The following is a 23553-nucleotide window of genomic DNA, read 5'->3' as shown; positions in this document are numbered from 1 at the left end:
AAGGGAACCTGCCTGTGATTCGGCACATTTCTAATTCGGGCACTTGGGAGGTGGAGTCAGAAGAATCATGTTCAAGGTTATCCTGGGCTACATAGTTGCAGGTCAGTCTGGGTTTCATGAAACCTTGTTTCAGAAAAGATACAACAGAAACTAAGCCCTGTGTGCAGGCTCACAGAGAGTCAGGATGGCGTAATTTGAATGGTAATTACTTTGGAGCTTGCAAGTGATTCTTCCAGTAAAAAGCTCCTGTGACTACTGTTTCTATGATCAAGGGAAAGAAAGCTGTTTTCCTCGCTGGGGAAAAGTATCGGCAGGTAGCAGTCTCTAGGATCTGATTTAATGAACACACAGGTCGATATTTAATTAACATATCAATTGTTGGCATGTCAACTGATGTTTTTCCAAATCCTTGAAGCTTTAAATTCTCCTAAGTACCCAAAGTGTCATCTGAAAACATTGCTTACAATTTCCCCTTTTAACAAAGCCCAGACTGGGAGAGGGTTAAAGAAAGTTTACAGAGTTTAGTCATCAAATGATTGAGTCACTACACCACCACTGCTGGGCATCCCTGGAACCGTTCTATCATGCCTCTTGTCTCTAATTTGATTATTTGGTTGGTTGGGTTTGGTTTTTGTTTGTTTGTTTTTTGTTTTGTTTTGGTTTTTGTTCTTGTTTTTGTTTTTGAGACAGGGTTTCTCTGTGTAGCTCTGGCTGTCCTGAACTCACTCTGTAGACCAGGCTGGCCTCTAACTCAGAGATCTGCCTGCCTCTGCATCCCAAGTGCTGGGTTATATTTAAGGCATTCACCACCATGCCTGGTTTGGTCTCTAAATTTTTTGGACTTTCTTCTTCTTTTGATATAATCTTTTTTTCCTAGACCTGTTGATTATGGTTTTTAAATTTTTCAACTTAATTTATATGATTTTTTTTTCTGTGTATCTGTGTATGGAGGTGGGGTTGTATGGGCAGCTGTGCATGCAGACCAGAGGCCTGTTTCTCAAGGGCTGACTACTACATAATTTTAAGATGAACTCCAGGCTGTCTAGTCAGGGATCCCCAGAGATACACCCATCTATCTCCCCAGTGCTGGGTTTACAACGAAATACCACCACTCTAGGCTTTTTACATGGGTGCTGGTAATTGAACTTTGATCCTCACTGAGCCATCTTTTACAGTGGTTCCAAAAATCTTTAAAACCCTATCATCCTTCCATTCCATGGCTGTATAAATCCTTTATGCAGTCCTAGCACTCTGGAAGGGGAGGTGGGTAGTTCAGATGTTCAAGGTCATCCTCAGTAATGTTTTGAGTTCAAGGCTTGCCTGCGATACTACATCAAACAAACAAAGACAAACTTCTTTTGCACTTGGAAGGCAATGGTGGGAGGGTCAAGAATGAAAAGCTACTGTAGACAATAAATACTTTACCAAGTTGGTGAAAGTCCTAGCATGAAGCAGATCAGGCCCGGTAGCACAGCAAGACAACTGGGTAGATGGTCTTGCTTGTTTGTTTACTGAAAGTGTGAAGCATTTCCTCCGTGGTTTTGTTGCCTCTAGTCACCTCGCTCAGGCAGACACCTCTTCCTTCACCTTCTGCTGTCCGCCATGGTAAGCTGGGTTCAGGTGAGGCCCCGGGTGTGTTTAGTCCTTACTGGACACTGCTCTTGACCATGCCGGAAAGCAGTATGGTCCACTGCATGGGTTTTCTCGACGCCCCACCCCTCTAAGAGTTCCTGAGCCTTAAGGTGGGGGCCAAGGCTTCAAAAGCGAATAAGGCACGTTCGCGGAGAAATTACCACCAGAGGCTTAACTTGTGCTGGTGAGGCACAAGCAAAGATGTCATTGATGGTTAACAGGAGAGAGAATGGCATATGCTAAGGTCTGGTGGGTCTCCAAACATGGTCCCAGAGCAGCAGCCGCAGCAGCAGCAGCAGCAGCAGCGGAACTTGTTGAAAATTTTAATTCTCAGGTGTTCGAAACTCCAGGAGTGAAAACTGGCGCTGTTTTTTAAATCATCTTCCAGGAGATCCTGACGGAAGCTAGAAGTTGAGAACCACGACTCAGCAGAGGCCTGAGGATGCTTTGGATGAGAGGGGCAGAGTGGCAAGTCAATTTTGTGAAGAGGCAGTCAAGGGCCTATGCTTTGTCTTCAGGGATGTGGCCTTCAGGTTTTAGGCAGGGCATGTGGTACTCACACGCCTGAGAGTGCTAGCATTTCCCAGGGGTAGGGGCCAGCTGAGTGCCCCTCCCCCCATGCCCTGCGATACCAAAGCGGTCAGGCCGCAGGTCCTCCGCACCCCGGGACAATGCTTTTGCGACTAGGAGGTGGTTCTCCCACACTCTGACACGCATAGAGGTGTGGAAAGGACCCAGAGCACCAAGACTCAAACCTTGGAGACTGAAACCGGACCGCCCACTGCCCCACGCCCGGCCCACGAGAGGGTGGGGCCTCGGGCCCCGCCCTTCGCCCGCCCATCTGGGCGGAGTGTGGAGGGGCTCTGGGGCCCCGCGCCTGTGCGCACGCCCGCGGCCGGTTTGCAGGGCCGGACGCGCGCCCCGCGTCCCGGGCAGGAAGATGGTGGCGAGCGCGCGGGTGCAGAAGCTGGTGCGGCGCTACAAGCTGGCGATCGCCACCGCGCTGGCCATCCTGCTGCTGCAGGGCCTGGTGGTGTGGAGCTTCAGCGGCCTGGAGGAGGACGAGCCGGGCGAGGTGCTCCGACGGCCGTGCGGGCGGGCAGGCCGGGCGCGGGGGCGCGCGGGGTCCTGGCGGGGCTGCGGGCGGCCCCGGCCAGGCAAGTGGGATACGGGCCGCGTGCGTGCAAGGCACAAGCAGCCTCCTGGAGCCCGGCCTCCGGTCCCCAACGCTCCCTTCACTGGAGGGCCTGGCTGGCTGCGTGAGGGAGCGGTGCGTGACCCGGAGGTCGAGGCGGTCGGCGAACTAGGGGGCGCGAAGGGAAGAGCGGGACATGGTGGGGTGGTCTCCGTCCCGGGGAACGATGAAGGTCAGGCTCGGGGATTGGGGCTGGGAGGAGCGACTGGGCCCCAGCCTGTTCGGAGGTGGGGAGCCTCAGGCCAAACTTTCTGAAGTTGGGAGGGGGCGGGGATGTACGCCCTGTGGGCGGAGGAGTGGGGGCCGAGGGACCCCGGGCATCCCTGTTGAGCTGCGCCTGAGGAGTAGCGACTGGTGGTGAAGTGGAGCTCAAGGGGTGGAATTATGGCCTGTGACAAAGTGTATACAAGGGAATAGAGTGAACAGGAGTGACCCCAAGGGAAAAAACTGAAGTGTTCTCAAGGCGTGGCTTTCTCAGCCAGGAAGAACCCGAGTGGATCTTCAGGAGGGGATGGGAATGGAAGGTGAACTGTTGAGTTGGCCTCAGGACATCAAAGGAGGAGGGAGCCATCTCTGGCTCTGGGGTAATGGAGGAGCAGCTGTGAGCTCCAGACCCTGACCCCAGGGGTTTTCTTTCTCTTCACTGGTGCTTTTAGTTGCAGGCTCAGACACACCCTCCTGGTAGTGTGGTTAGGAGGGGTCCAGTGGGGTCTAAGTCTGTTCTGGAAAGGTGGGGAGAATTAGTCAAATCAAAGCCCTAAACCGTGGCCAGAGATCAGGGGTTCTTGCTTTTGGCCCCCTTGTCCCTGTGTCTCCAAGGCTTTGGGAGAGAGGCTCTCTTGTCACATCCTTTGGGCTTTACCTGGTAGGGTGAAGGCATGGAGCCAAGAAGCCTTCCCTTCCCTCACTTGTCCCAAAGTCTTGGTGTAGAGACCAGGAGAAGAGCTGCTCTTCCAGTGTCAGGGAGAATGGAGATGCTGAGGGGGTGAGGAGAGAGAGAAGAGACTTGGGACCATGACTCCAAAGGGAGCTGAGGATCGTCATGGAGAAGCTGGCTCTGTGACTTATGTAGGAAGTGAGCTTGTTCTTTGGGCAGCTGGGACATCTCAGATGGGGCGGGCCACAGAAGAGCCCTCTGACTCCAGTCTGTGTGAGGGATCAGGCTGGTGAGGACTCTGGGGAAGAGCATGTCAGAGAATCTGAGTCTTCTCCTAAGTACATGGCCCAGTGGCTGGTGGTCAGCCAAGGGTGGAGAACCAGGGAGAGGTGAGGGGATTTAGGGTCTTCCCCACCCATCTGGCTGAAGAGAGGGGAGAGAATTTGGAATCTTTCCACACCCAAAACACACACACACACACACACACACACACACACACACACACACACACACACCCCTGGCTGAAGCTGAGAAAGGAATCCTAGACCGGAATGGAGCTAGGTTCCTAGCGGTAAAACGTGGAGTTCTGTCAGTCACCTTACCAGAGTGCAGTTGTGAAGCAGCACAGTGTAGTGCTTGTGGAGGTTCGCACACAAGTGAGACCACTCTCTTCGAGGCCTTGTCCTACTGCCTGACCCTGTTATAAAGCTCACCACCTCCAGTCACCTCTCCCTTTTGGGGCAGTAGTAGCACTGATTTTGTCGGATGAAACAGTACTTGTGAACACTTGCAGGAATTCTCCATACCCACTAAGCTGTCAGGGCATAACACATTGTCTTGGTCGTGCACCCTGGGACATACATTCATTCAGTCAATCAGTCAGCACATGGCTATGTTCTTGCCTTTCAGGCACTGAGCTCAGATTGGGAATACAGAAATAAAGAAGAGATGAGGTCCTGGCCTACAGGGCAGACAGTCTACTGGGAGAGACAGACAGAGAAAGAAAGCTAGAATAACAAGGGGGCCGGCTCAGAGCAGGAGGCTGGGAAAGGCTTCCTTCAGGAAGAGGTGGGCAGGAGTGTTTAAGCAGAAGGTTCTCAGGAGAGTGGGCTGAGGTGGGGATAGAGGGTGAGGCACTCTCCCCAGCAATGCTTCCATCCTGTATGGTCAAGAGACCACAGTAAGGGACTTGAGTGGGTTTTATTACAAGTACAGTGGGAAAGCTCCCCAGCAGGAGCCAATGTGCATTTAAGGAAAGCACTTTGGCCTGTGGAGGGGTGAGAGTGGATACCTGCGATGATCACTAACCCCCAAAGAGCCACTTGATGGTATTCAGAGCTCTCTCAAACAGCTTTTCACCGATTGTTTTGAATGCAATCTAAAAAGTCCAGGGTGGGGGTGGTGGGGCGGGGTGTGTGTGCAAGCAATTCTTGTGTTCCCTGTCTTCATGGCTCAGTGAGGATTCAAGGATTCTCAGACTCAGAAAGTGGCAGAGGACTTTATGTGCTTCCTTGCCAGGGAGGAGGGGGCCTCTGAGGCTAGAATTCATCCAGCCGGAGGACCACCCTGATCTCAGAGACCATTAAGGGCAGCCTGTCAAGAGACATAGCCTGAGGCTCTGGGACCTTCCTGAGAGGGGTTGTGGGGAAGGGGCTGGCTGCCCATCAGGGCCTTTCTGTTTCCTCAATGCTGCTGTCTGGTCCCTAGCCTCCTCTGGGATTGTCCTTCTCAGGGTCAGCCAGCTCCCTGCTGCAGTGCGGGGCACCAACGTGGCTATTCCCTCCCACATCCTGTGCCCCACCACAGCCAGCCTGGCTCTGTGCCCTCTTGCCCTACAGTCCTGACCAGCTTCCTGATACACTGGTACAGGCTTTGAGCCCTAGAACTCAAACCTCTTTGCCATCAGTACCCTCCTAGTCTTGGGAATGTCTTCCTACGCTTGCTGTGGACTGGGTCACATGCCACTGCTCTGTAGGTTGGCCAGCCGAGGGTGCCCTCCCAAACATGGGCATGGAACAGAGTCTCCTGACTACTCTCCAGTGTCTCAGATAAGGAAGGACACCCCTGCTCTTATTGGCTACCCTCGGAAGACATCAGAGAGCCATCTGGGTGCTGAACAGGAGCCTGTGTACTGAGGAGAAGGATAGGGCTATTGACTGAAGGTGACTCCCGCATTCCTTCCATGTTCCTATGGAAAAGGCAGGGGAAGCCTAAAACTGGACCTCACTGGGAGTCCACCAGGTTTGACAGCCTGAATCTTAGCCTCACGTTGACTATTTTCCTTGGATAATGAAAAGGACGGCAACCTTTGTGAACACCATGCCTACACCAAGACATTCATTGGAACAGTCATTCATTGGAAGTTAGTCAACTTGAGTGTTTATTTGTGACACACTTCTGGACTCGAGGACTGTGTGAACGAGCAAACTAACTAAGCCCCCTGGGGTTGTTTACAGCCATGTGAGGGACAGACAAAAGGACATGAAATCAATAATGTTAGGATGGCAGAAGAGACCATCACATTTTTTAAGAGAATTTTTTATTGTTGCTTTATGTGTGTATGTGTACATGTATATATGTGGGTGCACTTGTGCCTTGGCATACATATGGAGGTCAGAGGGTAGTTTGTGGGAGTTATTTCTCTCCTTTGTTGGGAGCCCTAGAGATCAAATGCAGGTTGTCAGAGTTGGCCGTAGGTGGATTTACCTGTTGGGCCTTCTTGTTGGCCCAAGAGCATCATATTTCAGTGGGGAAAGTAAAACAGAGGATGGGGAAGGGCCAGAGTTTTCAGGGCAGGCAGGCCTTGCCGAGAAACAGCACCTGAGCAAAGAATTGAAGAGGCAAGGGATGAGCTTTGAGGTGTCCCAGGAGGGCACCCAGACTGAAAGCACAGCCAGTTCTGAACTTGAGCCAGGCATGTAGATGGAGCTGAAAGGCACCGCACAGGCCCTGGCCACACGGTAAAGACGAGGCAAAGGGATCCATGGGGAGTGGAGAAGGAGGCCTAAGAGGAGGGGCCACTGGCTAGGTCTGGTCATGGGGATGGAAGTTCTAAAAGGAGGGGTCGGAGAGATGGCTCAGCAGTTAAGAACACCTGGATGCTCTTCCAGAGGTCTGGGGTTCAATTCCCAGCAACCACAATGGCAGCTCACAGCTGAGTGTATCTCTAGTCCCAGGGGAATCTGATGTCCGCTCCTGGTCTCTACTGTGCATTGTATATTTGTGGTGCACAGACATACATGCAGACAAAACACGCATGAACATAAAATAACAATAAACGAGGTATTTAAAGTCGTTCTGAAAGGAACTCTGGTGGCTGTGATGAGAAGATATAGAAAGGGACAAGAACATAAAAGCCAGGACATCAGGGGATCCAGGCTGAGGGCAGTGGGGAGAGAGTGGAACTCTGTATTTTCATGTATTTATCATGGCTTGGATGTGGAGTATAAGGAGAAGTTGGCTGCAGGCTGGGGCTCAGTAGTGGAGCGCTTATGGGCTCTTATTCTCAGGGCCACCTGTCTCCTCCGAAGGAAAAATCAGAATCCCAGTGTGTTTGACTTGAGTCAACAAAAGGTTGCCATTTACTGAGATGTGAAGACTGGAGGAGTGGTGGGGTGGGAAGGGTAGTGGTAGCCCTTTGCACTTGGAGTTCTAAGGTCTTTAAGGTCCCAAGGGATGGCCAGCAGGTTGCTTGTCCCATGCCTGAAGGTGCAAGGGAGCTTTCCAGATCAGCAGTGTAAGTCTGGGCTATGAATCAAGGAAGGGTAGTATGCAGAAAGTGAGACTGGATGAGCCTAGCAGGAAGTGGAGGCTGAAGTGTAAGGCCAGGCCCCAGCATCTTCCCTGGGAGGCAGGAGGCTGATGAGTGCCAGCAGATGGGGCAGACCCGGGTACCTTCTGCAAGCCAGGCAGGAAGGGTGCGTATAGAGAGGTTGCATCACTCGAGGAAGGCCTGTGTCTGTTGGTGTTGGCAGGAAGAACAAGGGCAAGAGTTCTGGCAGAGAGGCAGCACAGTGACAGGGGATGGCGAAAGGGAAAGGGGCAACCAGGGAGGTGGCCTCTCTGGTTACAGTTTCACAGTCAATGTCCCATTTGAGGCTTGCCGCTCTCACAGCTGGGGGACGATGCCTAGAGATGGTCAGTGAGTGGCTGCCGGTGAGGTAGCAGAGCTGGTCAGAGCACTCAGAGAACACCCCTTGCCTCTTTCCCTTCACACGCATAGGCATCAATCACATGTCCCCTCATGTGCCAGCTACTCATGCTGTTATATCCCGAGGAGATGGTCTGACATGGCTTTTCAGTTCACTGCCTTCTTCAGGAACATCCAGAGTCTCAGAGCTCAGTGTACCCCGCTTTGGGGCAAACAGAATGACTGTCTACCAGGGAACTCGAGCTAAGCAGGGAATATGGAGGAGGGTAAGGAGCTAGACATGTCATTTGGGGCAGCAGGGAGCATGGAGGGTTTCTGGGTTCCATTGAGAGATACTGTCACACATGCAGAGGTTGGCAGCCCCCAGCTATGGACCTACAGCCAGACCCCAGGTTTCTAGCCAGGGATTGATTGCTGTGGTGATGCCTGACCAAGGCAGTCCTGGTGAGGAGAGCCCGTTGAGTTGGCCACACCTCTGCTTTCTGGAGCTGTGGAGCCTCCTACCCCTCTTTGAGCTTGCTTATCAGATTGTCTTTTTGCCTGAAGACTTCCTCTGCCAGCTTCTCCCCTCATTATTCTCGGGGTACTTTCAGCAAAACACCATGCCTCAGCTTCCTGGGAGACCTAGACATTATTAGGGTCTTGGGTTTCATTTCTACTCCTTCCTCCTGAGCTGCTTCCCTGGTGTAGCCTCAGTATTCTTACATGAAAGGCTTTAGTGCAAACATCTAAGTGCTATAGATGCAGGCGGAGGTTAATGCTGTGTCCTCCCAGCCAGCCCCTTGTAGGAGGCTTGGTTGAGTCTCATCGAGTGTGCTCCTGGGTCCTCTGCAAGGTCCATCTACTCTTCTCTTAGGGAAAGCACGGCCCTGTGTTTTAAAACATGGTGAGCAAGAAAGTGATAGGAGCCCGGAGCAGGGAACCGAAGTACAGAGCCATGTGGTCTGAAATCTGGAGGGACATGTGAGGTGCCATGGGGTGAGATGGAGAGGAGGAGCTTCCTCAGCCAGCTGGCCCTGCCATGTCTCTGTGCAGTTATTGAGTGAGCCGGACTTCTCTAGGTAAAGGGTAGAAAGGAGCTTCCAGAGTTCAAGGTAACCTTGGCCAAGATAGAACTTGAGCTAGGGAAAGAGGTGACTGACTGTGATCTGCTTGTCTTTTACAGAAAGGAAGGCAGAGAAAGCCACGGCCGCTAGACCCTGGAGAGGGTTCCAAGGACACGGACAGCTCTGCAGGGCGTAGGGGCAGTGCTGGGAGAAGGCACGGACGGTGGCGGGGCCGCGCCGAGAGCCCAGGTGTGCCTGTGGCCAAGGTGGTGCGGGCAGTAACCAGTCGGCAGAGAGCCAGCCGACGGGTGCCCCCTGCCCCACCTCCAGAGGCACCAGGCCGCCAGAACCTGAGTGGAGCAGCAGCCGGGGAAGCACTGATAGGTGCCGCCGGCTTCCCACAACATGGAGACACAGGGAGTGTGGAGGGTGCCCCTCAGCCCACGGATAACAGCTTCACTCCGAAGTGTGAGATTGTGGGCAAGGATGCACTGTCAGCACTGGCCCGGGCCAGCACCAAGCATTGTCAACAAGAGATTGCTAATGTAGTGTGCCTGCACCAAGCTGGGAACCTAATGCCCAAGTCTGTGCCCCGGCACTGCCAGCTGGCTGGTAAGGGACTAGGGTACTCAGGCCCTTTCCAGGAATGGATGGGAGGTAATGTGGCCCAGATCTTCATGCTCCTTTCCCGGAAGGTCCTCCTTGTCCAAAGCTGTGTTATATGTACCGGTTGGCAGAGGAGGAGCTGGGACTGGGCTCTGAGTCTAGACTCCTATTAGGAGGCAAGCAGGATCCTTTCTTCTTCTCACTTAGTGCCCCTGTCCTCCCCTCAGGCAAGGTGAGCCCTGGCATCCAGTGGGAAGAGGTCCGGGCCCAGCAGCCTGTGAGTGGCCCTCTGGTACGCATCGCCTACATGCTGGTGGTTCACGGCCGTGCTGTGCGCCAGCTGAAGCGTCTTCTGAAGGCCGTCTACCACGAGGAGCACTTCTTTTATATTCATGTGGACAAGGTACTGTGAGCTGGGGAGACCCACGGCTCCGGGTAGACAGAGCAGAGACTCTGAAGGTTGTAGGCAGGTAGCCTAGAATGTTGCCTAGATACCTAGAGCAAGGGAGAATGAGGTCCAGCATGGTTAAGCAGAGGATGGCATGGCCTATCAGGGCTGGAGTCCTGCCACTTGTATCTCCCTTCTGTGTCTCCTGTGTTCAGCCCTCACATGGGGGGAAGGGGGACTGTAACCATGGTGCCCAGCCATCTACAGAGCATCCCTTCTCCCTTAGCGTTCCAACTACCTGTACCGGGAGGTGGTAGAGCTGGCCCAGCACTACGACAATGTACGGGTAACACCTTGGCGCATGGTCACCATCTGGGGTGGGGCTAGCCTTCTGAGGATGTACCTGCGGAGCATGAAGGACCTTCTGGAGATTCCTGGCTGGACCTGGGACTTCTTCATCAACCTGAGCGCTACTGACTATCCAACCAGGTGTGATGATGGGTGGGAATGGAGTCCCATCTGTGACATCTGGGTTGGTGGGTCCATTCTGCCTGCCAAGTGTCGGTGTCATTCTAAGGTCTCCACAGCCCAGATATGGTCTCTTGGCCTCAGGCATGAGTTGGTAAAAGGTGGTCTGATGACTGGGAAAAAGAAATGGGTTGGAGGATGAGGGGGGCTAGAGAGATGGCTCAGTGGTTAAGAGCACTGGCTGCTCTTCCAGAGGTCCTGGGTTCAATTCCCAGCACCCACATGATATTTCATAACTGTCTCTAACTCTAGTTCCAGGGGATCTGACACCCTCACCCAGACAGACATGTAGGCAAAATACCAATGCACATAAATAAAAGTAAATGATTAAAAACAACAACAAAAGAAATGAGGAGGAAGAACCAGAGGCTTACGCTGGAGTAGTAGGTCAGTAGCACAGGTAGAGGAAGAATGCATCTTCTTTGGGCCCCTCAGGTACCATCACCCAAGAACATCATACAAGGGTCAGGCACATGGTCTTAATAGTTTCTGCATGAAAGGAAGGTCTAAGAAGCGAAGGTCATTTGTGCTAGAGGGTGTCTGTTCTGGGACAGGCCTGAGCACCTACTGTACACATCCCTTTCCCTCCTCACCAGGACGAATGAGGAGCTGGTAGCGTTCTTATCCAAGAACCGGGACAAGAATTTCCTCAAGTCACACGGGCGAGACAATTCCAGGTGAGAGATTGGGAACGAGGCTCTGGTGTCTCTCACAGTGCCTCCCACACAAGGGCACCCGGTGGCCCCAGCTCTGGGCTATAAAACCCTTAAACCAACCATAGATGAAGGCATACTGGTTGCCAGGGGGGAAAGAAGGCTCAGGCTCCATTCTGTGGGACCTTCCGTCATGGCCTTTCTGCCGCCCTCAGGTTCATCAAGAAGCAAGGCCTGGACCGGCTTTTCCATGAGTGTGATTCCCACATGTGGCGCCTGGGTGAACGGCAGATCCCGGCAGGCATCGTGGTGGATGGTGGCTCTGACTGGTTCGTGCTGACACGCAGCTTTGTGGAATATGTGGTGTATACAGAGGATCCTCTGGTGGCCCAGCTTCGCCAGTTCTATACATACACATTGCTTCCAGCCGAGGTAGGTGACCAGGGAGGCACAGATGCCAGGGAGGGCACTGCTTGAGTAGCCCGTGGTTCACCCTTCACCCTCTCCTGCCACCTGCAGTCCTTCTTCCACACAGTGCTGGAGAACAGCCCAGCCTGTGAGAGCCTAGTGGACAACAACCTGCGGGTTACCAACTGGAACCGGAAGCTGGGCTGCAAGTGCCAGTACAAGCACATCGTGGACTGGTGTGGCTGCTCCCCCAACGACTTCAAGCCACAGGACTTCCTGCGGCTTCAGGTGCTCTCCATTGGCTCCAAGAAGCCTGCGCTCCAGCTGTTTTCCCACAAACTTTCAGGGTCAGAAAGGCAGGGTGGGTTCCTACCTGGAGCAGCCCCTGGTGTCTGGGCAGCAGCAGCGGGTGGCAAAGGCGAGGAGACCAGTCTAGACAGTGCTGAGAAGGGCAGCTTCTGCTGTGTTCTGGGGTCTGCAGGGCCCTTTATCTTCTTTGCCTCATCCTCCCCAGCAAGTCTCCAGACCCACCTTCTTTGCCCGGAAGTTTGAGTCGACTGTGAACCAGGAAGTCCTGGAAATTTTGGACTTCCACCTGTATGGCAGCTACCCACCCGGCACCCCAGCCCTCAAGGCCTACTGGGAGAACATCTACGACATGGCCGATGGCCCTAGTGGACTCAGCGATGTCCTACTCACTGCTTACACAGCCTTTGCCCGTATCAGTCTGCGTCATGCTGCCACTGTTTCCCCACTGGCCACTGCAGTCTGCAGGTAAGACTCCCCGCCTCTTCTGACATATGATAGGCTCTTAGAGAATGGTGCTTTAATGAGGGGGAGCAAATCAGAGACAGCCCCTACCCAGAGTGAATTCTCAGTCTAAGCCAGAAAAAAAAATTTAGGGGGTGAAGAAGGCTAGAGCCAGGACCATGTGGGGGGTGAGATTTGGGGCCAAAGGAATGCCTGGGGCTCCCCAGCGCTCCTCCCTGGGACTCCAGGTGGTAGTGGGTGTGCTGATGGTATCTCCATTTCTCCCTGCCGAAACATTTCTAGGTTTGAGCCCAGGGGGTTGCCGTCCAGCGTGCACCTGTATTTCTATGACGACCATTTCCAGGGCTACCTGGTGACGCAGGCAGTGCAGCCCTCAGCCCAGGGGCCAGCAGAGACACTTGAGATGTGGCTGATGCCCCAGAGGTTGCTGAAGCTGTTGGGGCACAGTGACCAGGCCAGCCGGCTCCAGAGTCTGGAGGTGGGACAGGTCCTCCCCCTTGCTTTCTCCTGACCCCCAGCAAGACGCAGGGAGTGGGAAGAGAGGGACAGACACCAAGGGAGGGGTAAGGACTCCATCAGACCTTTATGGGCTGGGCTCTCTGGGCTCTGCTTTGCCAGTAACAACAACTTTGGCGATGTCGCCTTTGCTACCCTTGCGGGCACACACCGAGGGGCCCTTCCCGATATACAGGGAGTAGGCACGGAGCTGTCAGTTCTAATCTAAAGTGCAAAGATTCCTGGGGCTTGGATAGTCCAGTTGAGCTTGGGGTGTCCTTTCCTAGAGGTTCTGGCATTGTGGGGGGTGGTCTGCCTTTATGGACCCCACTGTTACAGAACAGTTCAGGGGGCAGCCTGGACTAAACCTCAGAGCTGGGAGAGGCGTTTCAGTTCTAGACTTACCCCTTCAATTCGAAGATAGGGAAACTGAGGCCCTGAAAGGAGCAGTGACTGACTCGAGGTTACACCATGAGAGGCGACATCAGAGCAGATAGAAGGACTTCTCCCAGGCTTCTGTCCAGCTGCCTCCCTCCCTACAGGTTGGCACTGAGTGGGACCCCAAAGAACGTCTCTTCCGGAACTTTGGGGGCCTGTTGGGACCACTGGATGAACCTGTGGCCATGCAGCGCTGGGCCCGGGGCCCCAACCTCACAGCCACTGTGGTCTGGATTGACCCCACCTATGTTGTGGCCACATCCTATGACATCACGGTAGATGCGGACACTGAAGTCACGCAGTACAAGCCCCCACTGAGCCTGCCACTGCGGCCAGGAGCCTGGACTGTTCGATTGCTTCAGTTCTGGGAGCCCCTGGGTGAGACCCGCTTCCTCGTGCTGCCATTGACCTTCAACCGCAAACTACCTCTCAGGAAAGGTAAGGAGGAGTGCCCCAACAGTGCCCCAGGCTTGAATAGAGCAGGGTTTTCCAGGGGGCTAACGCCAGGGCTGAGTGGGGAGAGGGGAGCCTGGGAGTGAGGCCGACTACAGTTTGAAATGTGGCTCTGCCCTATAACTGGGCCCTGAACTTGGGAGATCACTCAGCCTTTGCACTTGTCAAGTCAGGGCAGCATAACTATGGGGACCCGTGGGTGACTGGGACAAAAGGCACTCGAGCTAGAGTCAGCAAAACCAGGAAAGGTCTCAGGTCTCACTGGGGTCCAGGGGTGCTGCATTCTTCTAAGGCATCTTGTCCTTTATCCTGTCCTGTCTCCATACATACGCTCTCAGTACAACAGAGCCAGACTGGGGCCTCGAGACCCTCACGTCCCACGTAGCTCCAGATGGCTAGATTTACATGGCCCTCTGGTGATCGGGCTGAGGCTAAGGGGACCGACCGGCCATGGAGATGCCTGCAGGGGTTACCTCGATGGGATAAGTGCTGGCTAAGAGTGACGATGAGGTGTCCCATGGGTAGCTGTCCCCTTTCCCCATGCACCCTATCGTGGTAGGGGAAGAAGGTAGGGAAGAGCAGAAGTAGCCCAAAGAGATAAGGATGAGGAGCAGGGCAAAGCCACTTCCCCATCGGATGACGGAAACAGCAGTCTGAGCAGACGCAGGCAGGCCTGGGACTAGACCACAGAGCGCAAAGGTCACACACACATATTCTAAGCCAAGGGACAAGGTTGGCACATTCTGCAAGGATAGAGTGGAGCTGGCCAGCCCAGTGTAGAGAACTGGCTGCCAAGAGGTCTGGGAGCTGCCAGAGGTCAAGGGGTGTGGATGACACTACCAGAGGGTACCTTACTTTCTAAAGTACCTTGTTCACCACAATTCTAAGGTTTGGGGGGTGAGGGTGGGGAATTAGCCTGGGTTCTGCCCTCAGCTTAAAAAAAATCCTGAAGTTGGGAATTTAGGAATGATACTTTCTAATTCTGCTTGCTTATTTACTCAGACCATCTTATGGTGGAGCCCAGGTTACCTACCTGAGACTCACTGTCTAGCCTATTCTAGCTTTGAACTCTCGGCAATCCTCTTGCCACCGTCTCCAGTTTGTTAGAGTTACAGGTGTGAGTCACCATGCCAGCTACCGCTTGGGTTTTATACAACTAGTGATTTTATAGGCACAGAAAATTGCTTGGATTAGCCATAGTCAGCTCTGTGCGATGAGAACCCATGGTGAAGTAAGGGTGGGAACTGCTATGCCCAGCCCTGACTCCTATAGATTGGTCCCCATGGGACTGAGGGACACACTTAACTGCTTGTTCTGTACCCCTAGATGATGCCAGCTGGCTGCATGCGGGACCACCCCACAACGAATACATGGAACAGAGTTTCCAGGGACTAAGTGGCATCCTGAATCTGCCTCAGCCAGAGGCCGTGGAGGAGGCTGCCCGGCGGCACACAGAGCTCACAGGTCCTGCACTTGAGGCCTGGACAGATGGGGAACTGAGCAGTTTCTGGTCTGTTGCAGGATTGTGTGCCATAGGGCCTTCTTCTTGTCCCTCCCTGGAGCTCTGCAGACTGACCAGCTGGAGCTCTCTGTCTCCTGACCCCAAGTCAGAGCTGGGGCCTGTCAAAGCTGACGGACGACTCAGGTAGCAGGACCCCAGCCAGCACAACCCGGAGGAGCCGGGGAATTGCACCTTACAGACAATGGAGGGACGTCTCTCCCACAGACCAGAACCAGAGGCCCAGGCAGTATGCCCATTTGAGCCATCAGGACCCTATACTGAGGGCAGGGAAGGTGGGTGCAGTACTCCCTACTGCTGACGGATCTACAAGAGACCAGCAGTCCACCGGAACCATGAGGAGGCTCTTCCTCTGCTCCTCGCTAGTTTATACTTTTTTAATAATTAAAATGAGTGGCAGAGGGAGGAAGATGTGCAATAGGGCTCAGAGCCCCAGGATGTAGGCCATGGCCATGGGGAGCACCATGGAGAATATCTGCTACTGCTCTGGGGAGGCATGGTCTGCCTCACCCTCCAGAGCCTCCGTCCCCAGCCTGGGCCTGAGCTGCTCACAGCTGAGGCTCTTAAGAGGCCCAGGGGCCTCCCAGGCTCTGAGGCCAGGAGGACAGGTGATCTAGGGGGGCTACTGTGGAGCTGGACTTTAGTGAGACAGCCTCTCCTCTGGTAGCCAGGGAGCCCTAGAACAGTGGTGGGGCTGTCTGTCTGTCAGGCTTTCCTAGGAAATGGACGACATCAGGCCCTGCTGAGATCCATGAAGTTTCCCCACTGGAGGAGGGAGCCCCACTGGCAGCACAGGAAGACTGTCAGAGCGCTCAGAAGAGTCGCGTTGTGCCTGAAGCTCAGTGTGAAGTCTGAAATATGCAACAGAGGAAATATATCTCTATCTCTCCAAGCTGAATGTCCTCGTTTGCTTTCTACTGTTATGATAAAAACCGTGACTAAAAGCACGAGCAGGAAAGGGTCTTTACATCTTACAGCCTATGGTCCATCATAAAGGGAGGCCAGGGCAGGGACTTGGGAGGCAGGCACTAAACACAGGCCATGGTTAATGCTTTTGGCTTGCTCCCCAGGCTCATGTTGTGGGACCTTCCCACAACAATCATTAGTGGAGGCATTTTTCTCAACTGAGGTACCTTCCCAGATGATCCTGGCTTGGGTCAAGTTGACAGACTAGGCAGCGAACTGAGGTCCCCGAGGTCCCATGTTTTCTACTGTATGTAGGGAGCTATGGCTGACCCTGGATTTCTAGAAGTCAGCAGGTTCTGATAGGCTTGAAATAGTAGCAGTAACTGTTGAAAATCCAACCAGAAGCCAGAGAGATTCCTAGTACAGCCCTCTTTCTGCAAGGGGGTAGGTTGGGAGTTGGGAGGCTTAGAATCCTTGTTGCTACCCAACAGGCCAGTATTAGTGGTGGTTAGTTCTAAAAAGCCCCACCTTTAACTCTGCTGCCACCACTGGGCCAGACTGCAGCAAATGATAGCTTAGGGGCCTTAGGCATTACCGGGGCCTATCCCCATCTTTCTTGCTACCTAAGCCTTGCCTTTGTAGCCTGCTCAGGAATAGAGGTTGTTGTGGTTATGGCCTACTGGTCAGTTCTGTAGCCTTCCCTTTGTGACCAGAGCAGGGATTGAGTCAGTGCCCTAGTACCTGAGTGAATGGTGTCTAAGTCACTCTCCTGCCTTACCTTTCTCAGGCTCTCTGCCTTCCCATCTGATTCTCCCATTATAAGGACTCAGTATTAGTTCTTCATGCCTTACATAATGTGGGAGTAGGATTGAGGATTTCCTGGACCTCTAAAACCATGCCATTGGCTGCCACACTGGGCAAAGCTCAGTTTAGCTCAGGGAGTTAAGTTGGCTGATTGCTGCCCAAGGTGCAGTATTTTCCCAGTTGCTGGGAGGGTGCTCCTGACCACCAACAAATAGCACTAGGGTGGGTGGTTTGCAGCCTTGGGGGTTGGAACTTAAAATCTTCAGGTAGCAAGTCTGGACTGAGAGCTGGGCAATGAGCCCTAGGGTCAAAGCTCCTGATAGTGGGGCACTCTTCAGAAGGACGGAGGCCTCCAGAGCCATTCTGTAACTCTACTCTGCTGGCTAGTCAGGAAGTGCTAAGGGAAGGAGTAGTGTTTTGTAGGAGTAGAGAGTGGTGCTTTGTCCAGAGAAAATGGTTGCTTTCTCTGACCCCCACTTTAATGAATATTTGATGCTAGCTCTCCAGGTTGTGAGGGTTTTTTTTTTTTTGTTTGTTTGTTTTATTGATTTTGGTTTTTTTTGAGACAGTTTTTCTATGTAGCCCTGTCCTGGAACTCACTCTGTAGACCAGGTTGACCTCAAACGTAAGAGACTTGACTGCCTCTGCCTCCCAACTGCTGGAATTTAAGGTGTGCCGCACCACCAGCATTTTGTTTTAATTTACCAATACCGACTCTTATGCCAGGTCCAGAAAATTACCAACTGGATTCAGCAGATAAACTATAGGCAGTAAATCAAGCTATCAAGGTAGAGGCCACACCCAGGATCAGTTAACCAGCCCATAGCACAGTAGTTCTAAGTTCTGGATTTTGTTTTTTAATGTACGTATTTAATGTATGTGTTGGGGGGAGTGCACACACTAATGTGCACACATGCAAAGGTCAGAGGACCATGTCAGGATCCCACTCTATCAGTTTTTGCCTTATCCTTTAAGATCTCTTATTGAACCTGGAGTTGTGAGTTTTTAAGCTGAGCGACTAGCCTGAAAACCTCAGGGAGCCTCTGTCTCTGCCTCCTAGCACTGGGGCTACAGCTGCTCTTGGTTTTTGTTTTTGTTTGTTTGCATAGGTGCTGACCAAATGGCCCCATCTTCTGGCTAACAGAGGCAGCTGTTCCTTAGGGAAGGGGCCTTTGAGATCTGCTGAGCCCAGTTTCCCTCCAGCTCAGAGCAACAGTAGGAAGAGATTATAGCATCCTGGCCAGGCCCCTCCCTCACCATTGGTAAACAAACTGCAGGGAACCCTCAGTGAAGACAAAGGTCTCTCCCTAGCTCCAGGGAGGAAAGCCAGAGCCGGTTTCTGTGGACAGGAGGGGGCAACTCCAGCACTGCCAGGCCTCTCCTCAGGGACAGGGCACCACACAGCAGCTATGTAGGAAGCAAAATAAATTTGAGCTGCAGCCCTAGGCTCTCAACTCCCAACTCTGGGCACCTGAGGATGGAGAGGTGAGGACAGAAAATGCTATTCAGACTGACCTTCCAAAGGCCCTCAGAGCTGACAGGGGCAGATGGAGCCAGTGTCCAGAAAGGAACACACTCTCTTCCTCACCTAAGCGCTCCCAGACATGCTGAGGGCCTGGACATAGAAACAGGCGTGAACAGATGGACACTGGGATGAAGTGTTAGGACTCTGCTCCCTTGTAGGCTAACCCTGTTCCCCAGGCTTGCGTTGGATCCTAAGGCTTAGCTCCTCCCCATCTCTGAACTGTGGGCCGCCTAGAGGTTCATGAGGGAAAAGAGCAGACATGCAAATGAGGATCCCTGTGCTGCCTCCCATACTGGGGGATGAAGTATGTGCTAACATCCTGCAGCCAGCCAAGGGGTCTGATGTGGCTAGAACGCAGTGGAGGGAAAGCTGTCAGAAGCTTGTAGGAGCAGGAGCATGGTACCTTGGATAGACCCATCAGTAAGAGCAAGGGGAGCTGGGGAGCAGTGGTGCATGACTTCCCTGCTTCCTCTGCTTTTCTTGGTCATAATGGTGTCCCCAGAGAGGTAGCCTGTATGAGGCTGCCCAGGACCCACCAGTAAACCCTGTGACAGTCAGCTTGTATGCCCAACTGTTGGACAAAACAACAGTGGCATATTTCCCCAGCTGACTGCATAGTGCTTGGGCCCTGAACCATCCAGCCTATCCAGCCCTCTAGGCCTTGGGTACCCTGCAGAACGCAGCTTTTCCCATATAACTCTTATAGGTGTCTGCTCAGTGCCCATTGGGTAGGACAAGGAAAAGGCTACCAAGCCCCTAGGTACTTAAGAGCCCCACTTTGCCCCTGTGGACAGACCCCAGGTCAGGAAAGCCTAAAGGGGACAGGCAATGGGTGACCCTGAAGCAGCAGTGTAAAGAGTATGTGTATACATGGGAATGGGGGAGAAGAGAGGGCTAAAACCTTTGCCCTCTAATTCTTTCAACTGCCACCAAGCTGAGCCCTCAAGGACACTGCTGCACTTCTACCCCACCACGGCTTGCTTACCTCTCAGGAAGCAGCTACCTATCCTGTCCCTCGTCTCCCCACCCCCCCATTTAAAGATTTATTTTATGTATGTCACTGTCTTCTAACACACCAGAAGAGGGCATCAGATCTCATTACAGATGGTTGTGAGCCACCATGTGGTTGCTGGGATTTGAACTCAGGACCTCTGGAAGAGCAGTCAGTGCTCTTAACCGCTGAGCCATCTCTCCAGCCCCCCTCCCCCTTTCCATCTCTTAAGTGACCTGGAAATGACAGCTTGAATCTCTTAAGGAAGGCATAACTGGCTTCCCACCCCACTCCTCTAGCCCAGCTGACCTCAGTACCTGCAACTTTATACACAACACCAAAGTGAGTCCCTCCAGACCCCAGGCCACCTGTGTCCAGGATCTGCAGGATGTAGGGAGTCTGGGATTTCCTGAAACTATCAGACAACAAGGTCAAAGCAGATCTCCAGAACATCTCTGGGCTACAGCCGCTACCACTATCTCCAGCTGCCACAGTGACCGTTCTACCTGTTGTGCTTCCCTTTCTGGTCTCTACTCTAGAAGCCAGACCTCTGAGGTCTGGGCTGACAGGAGAGGCCTGCCTGGGCCCTCAACAAGCACCCCAAAACCAGACTCTTTGCTGCTGTTTCTAGCTTGAAATACATCAAGAACCAGAAGATAATGTGGGCTAGAAGAAGTTGCCTGCCACTACCTGGCGTCAGCATGGGAAGGATCCTTGTCTTCCAGGCAGGAGGCACATGGCTGAGCCTGCTGTCCCACAAGCTTTGCTCTGCACTGCAGAGGCAGTGTAGCGGAGAGCTAGACTGTAGCCATCTCTGGAGCCGGTCCCCTTTATCTATGCCCCCCTTTATCTATGGCTGCAGGTGAACCACATGGCCAGTTGCTTCCTCTCCTCCCCCACCGACAGGGTCCTGCCCCTGCCCCTGGACAGTTCAGGGACCCAAGGAGGAAGCAGCAGTGACTATATAGGGTTCTCAACCTTCTTAATGCTGGGATCTTATAATACTGTTCCTAATGTTGCAGTGATCCCCAACCATAAAATTATTTTTGTTGCTACTTCATAACTAATTTTGCTACTGTTATAAATCATAATGTAATTGTCTGATATGCCAGATAGTCTTAGGCTATCCCTGTAAAAGAGTCATTCAACTCCCAAAGGGGTTGTAACCCGCACATGAGAACCACTGCTCTAGAGTATAAACTCTCTTTGTCCCTCTAAGGGACGGTGCTAATAAAATCATAAAACAAGGTCTCTTCCTCAGTTCCTTGCTCTGGTAGGTCTCTTCTTTCTTTTCCTTCTGTGCATATGAACAAACATGACTGGGAATCAGAGAAATAAGAAGCCCCATCAGGGTTTGCTCTGAAAGGGCAGACTCAGGATTCCTGCAGCTTTATTGACACTCATGCCAGAGCTACCAAGAGGTTTCCAGCAGCCACAGCACAAAGGCCCTGCAGAGTCCCCATCCAATAGGCCTCTTCTGTGGAGACCTTGTCCTCACCCTGACCCTTGACTTCCATCATCACTTGCTCCTGTGACCTGGGTTCCGGTCGCCCGTCATCCGATGGTCTCAACAGGACTTCAAAGCATGTCTACCAGTTTGAAGGTTCCCTCCGGTTTGGCAGGAACCACGTGGACAAAAGTCTTGTAGAGCACAGCACCCTTGGGCAGACTAGTGACCAGATTCACAGCCTCCGAGTTTTTGGGATTGGGCACGTAGACTTCTTTCGTGTAGCGAACTATCCCCTCCTCCAGGGCATACAGGCACTTGTTCTTCCCCAGTCCCACCTGCAACACACAGACCTGGTCAGCTGGAAGAAGACAAGTGGTCTGTCCCTAGGCCTTACGCCAGATTTCTCCTTCAGAGTAAACCTGGAGCAGAAGGGCAGGCTCTGAGAGGTCCCTCTCAGGTTTCTCTTTTCCACTGCTTGGCACTTCCTTGCCTCTGTTCCTTCACCAACTCCTTAAGAGGGGAGGGAAATGAAAACAATCCTAGACTGTTAATAATGATGCCAAGAACACTTAGACACAGTGCCTACTCACGTTAAGTTCTGAGTTAAGTCCTGTTTCATAGTTTACACAGAGAACTCATTTCTCTGTGCATTAGATAGATATATTTCCTGCCCTATTTTTCAATGATAATATAGTTAAGTATTTTAATACTTTTTAAGTATTTAAATAAATACTTTTAAAATTGCTTATACTTTTTGTTCTTTTACAACTTGAAATTAGATGCTTGTCAAAACTTGAGGGCAAGGAGAGATGACTCAGTAGCTAGAAAAACTTGCTGCTCTTACAGACGACTCGAAGTTGGGTTCCCAACATCCACATGGCAGCTCACAACTGCCAGTAACACCAGCTCCGGAACAACCCAACACTCTTTTTTTTTAAGAGAGAAAGCAAGCAAGCTATGTGTCATGGTACGTGCCTGCAACATTTGCCAGGACTCGGAAAGGTGATCACTGCAATTTTAAGACCAGCTTGGGACATGAAAGTTCCAGGCCAGCCAGAGGTACACAGAGACACCTTGTCTCAAAAACCAACGAACAAACAAACCAACAAACAATAGCTGTGTGGCAGTCTTGCACAACCAGTCCTGCACTGTTTGGTGTCTCTCTGAATTAAAAGCACGAGTTTGAAGCCAGCAGTGGTGGCACATCACTGTCATCCTGGCACTCGGGACACTGTGGCAGGAGGATGGAGGGTTCAAAGCCAGCAAGGGGAACATAATGAAACCCTAAACAAACAACAAAATAATAGCATGGCTCAGATCCTAGCACTGCTAAATACCCTGTGATTTAGGTGAGTTACTTTCCGGTGTCTGCAAATTGGGAATAAACTCACTACTTCATAGGGCCATCTTAAGCATCATGAAGAACTTGGAACATACTTAGCCAAATCAGCCTCCACTGTCAATGTTTTAGTAAAGAATTCACATCCAGTCCCCCCCACCCCCTGGGGGGGTGTTGCATGTTGAGGGGGATGTCTTATTATGTAGTTCTGGCTGGCCTTGAACTCAGATATTTGCCTGCCCGCCTCTGAGTTTTGAGTGCTGGGTTGAAAGGCATGCACTACTCAGCTTGTCTTTGATGTTTATGATTTTAATTTTATGTACATAGGTTTGGCCTGAATGCATGTCTGCACCACTTGCATGTTTGCTGCCATCAAAGACAGGAGAGGGTGTCAGGTCCCTAGAACTGGATACAGATGGTTGTGAATCAGTATGTGAGTGCTAGGAATTAAACCCAGGGCTCTTAACGGCTGAGCTGTCTCTGAGCCCCTTTGATTTTTTCTTTCTTTCCTTCCTTCCTTCTTTCCTTCCTTTCTTTCTATTGGTCTTTTGAGATAGGGTTTCTCTGTGTAGTCCTGGCTGTCCTGAAACTTGCTCTGTAGACCAGGTTGTCCAGAGATCTGCCTGCCTCTGCCTCCCCAAGTGCTGGGAGTAAAGGTGTGCCCCACCAGGCCCTTTTGATGTTGTTTTTAAGGAAGGAAAAGTATTCACTGAATCTGATTCTGGTTGAATAGAAATATTTCTTCCTTTAGAGTCATAAAGGGGGAAATGTCTATAAAAATTATAAATTGATAAAAAAAAACCCTGAAGACACATGTATCTGTAGAAGTACAGCCCTTTCAGAAGATAACCGTATCTAAACCATATTATTTCTAGGTCCTCGGGCAGCTGCAAGTGCTCATATGTCATTTATTTAACTTTCTTTCATTTCCTATGGAAGAGAAAAATGAGACCCAGGGCACGCTATCTGATGGTAGGCAATCGCAGCTTTAACTGGGGTCCACTCCTCTCTGAGCCTCTGGCATTTCAACCATAAAACAGAGATGACATCTGCCTCAAAGGGACAGGCTGAGGACACAAGGCATGCACATGAAAAGGTTGCCTAGGAAAGACAAGAAATGGGGAGAGAGCACAGAGCAACTCACATGGGCGCCTGGGTGCCATCTGAACTGCCGCTGAGTGCCAAGGATGTTGCCGGCATGAACGTAGTGACCTGAAAGAGAAGTCCAGTGAGCCGACTCCGAGACATAATCACAGAAGCCCAGCCAAGTGCTGAGAAGTTACGGCAGCCCACGGGCCCACCAACCCCCAAGCCTGCTCCTGGGTGGACCTCTAAGATGGTCCTACATACAGGGCCCCATCCAGCAGACGCTTTCTCAG

The 23553-nt window shown here is 52.2% G+C and overlaps 2 protein-coding genes across 4 annotated transcripts in view; one reads left to right on the top strand and one right to left on the bottom strand.

Moving 5' to 3' along the window:
• The first annotated feature begins 2480 nt into the window (after nucleotides 1–2480).
• Nucleotides 2481–16051, top strand: Xylt2 (xylosyltransferase 2). 2 transcript variants are annotated; one of them, NM_022296.2, is made up of 11 exons: nucleotides 2569–2707; nucleotides 9020–9512; nucleotides 9734–9909; nucleotides 10181–10383; nucleotides 11019–11099; nucleotides 11291–11507; nucleotides 11595–11771; nucleotides 11998–12257; nucleotides 12537–12732; nucleotides 13292–13625; nucleotides 14967–16051. In NM_022296.2, exons 1-11 carry the CDS (start codon nucleotides 2573–2575, stop codon nucleotides 15287–15289), a joined length of 2595 nt encoding a protein of 864 aa, NP_071632.2. In that variant the 5' UTR covers nucleotides 2569–2572; the 3' UTR covers nucleotides 15290–16051. The 2 variants fall into 2 exon arrangements, 1 of the variants encoding a protein (NP_071632.2); XR_005489939.2 differs by lacking the exon at nucleotides 14967–16051 and having other exon boundaries at nucleotides 2481–2707; nucleotides 12537–12817; nucleotides 13292–13429.
• Nucleotides 16052–20721: 4670 nt separating this feature from the next.
• Nucleotides 20722–23553, bottom strand: part of Mrpl27 (mitochondrial ribosomal protein L27) — a 5779-nt gene continuing 2947 nt past the window's right edge. The window contains exons 3-4 of one of the 2 annotated variants that reach the window (NM_001105831.1): nucleotides 23319–23386; nucleotides 20722–21170 (exon numbers count right to left, since the gene is read on the bottom strand). In NM_001105831.1, coding sequence (NP_001099301.1) covers nucleotides 20964–21170; nucleotides 23319–23386 — 275 coding nt within the window. In that variant the 3' untranslated portion in view covers nucleotides 20722–20963. The remainder of the gene's footprint in view (nucleotides 21171–23318; nucleotides 23387–23553) is intronic. The other variant, XM_039085583.2, reaches the window with a different exon arrangement.

The sequence above is a fragment of the Rattus norvegicus genome, chromosome 10 (genome assembly GCF_036323735.1).
Source record: "Rattus norvegicus strain BN/NHsdMcwi chromosome 10, GRCr8, whole genome shotgun sequence".
In the NCBI taxonomy this organism is placed as follows: domain Eukaryota; kingdom Metazoa; phylum Chordata; class Mammalia; order Rodentia; family Muridae; genus Rattus; species Rattus norvegicus.
This window is presented reverse-complemented; position numbering and strand designations above follow the sequence as displayed.

What these genes read in the sequence shown, in the direction of transcription:
- Xylt2 (NM_022296.2), top strand. Translation starts at nt 2,573, where the DNA reads ATGGTGGCGAGCGCGCGGGTGCAGAAGCTGGTGCGGCGCTACAAGCTG. An exon ending in AGGACTTCCTGCGGCTTCAG is followed by an intron (nt 11,772 to 11,997) that starts GTGCTCTCCATT and finishes CATCCTCCCCAG; the next exon opens with CAAGTCTCCAGACCCACCTT. An exon ending in CAAACTACCTCTCAGGAAAG is followed by an intron (nt 13,626 to 14,966) that starts GTAAGGAGGAGT and finishes CTGTACCCCTAG; the next exon opens with ATGATGCCAGCTGGCTGCAT.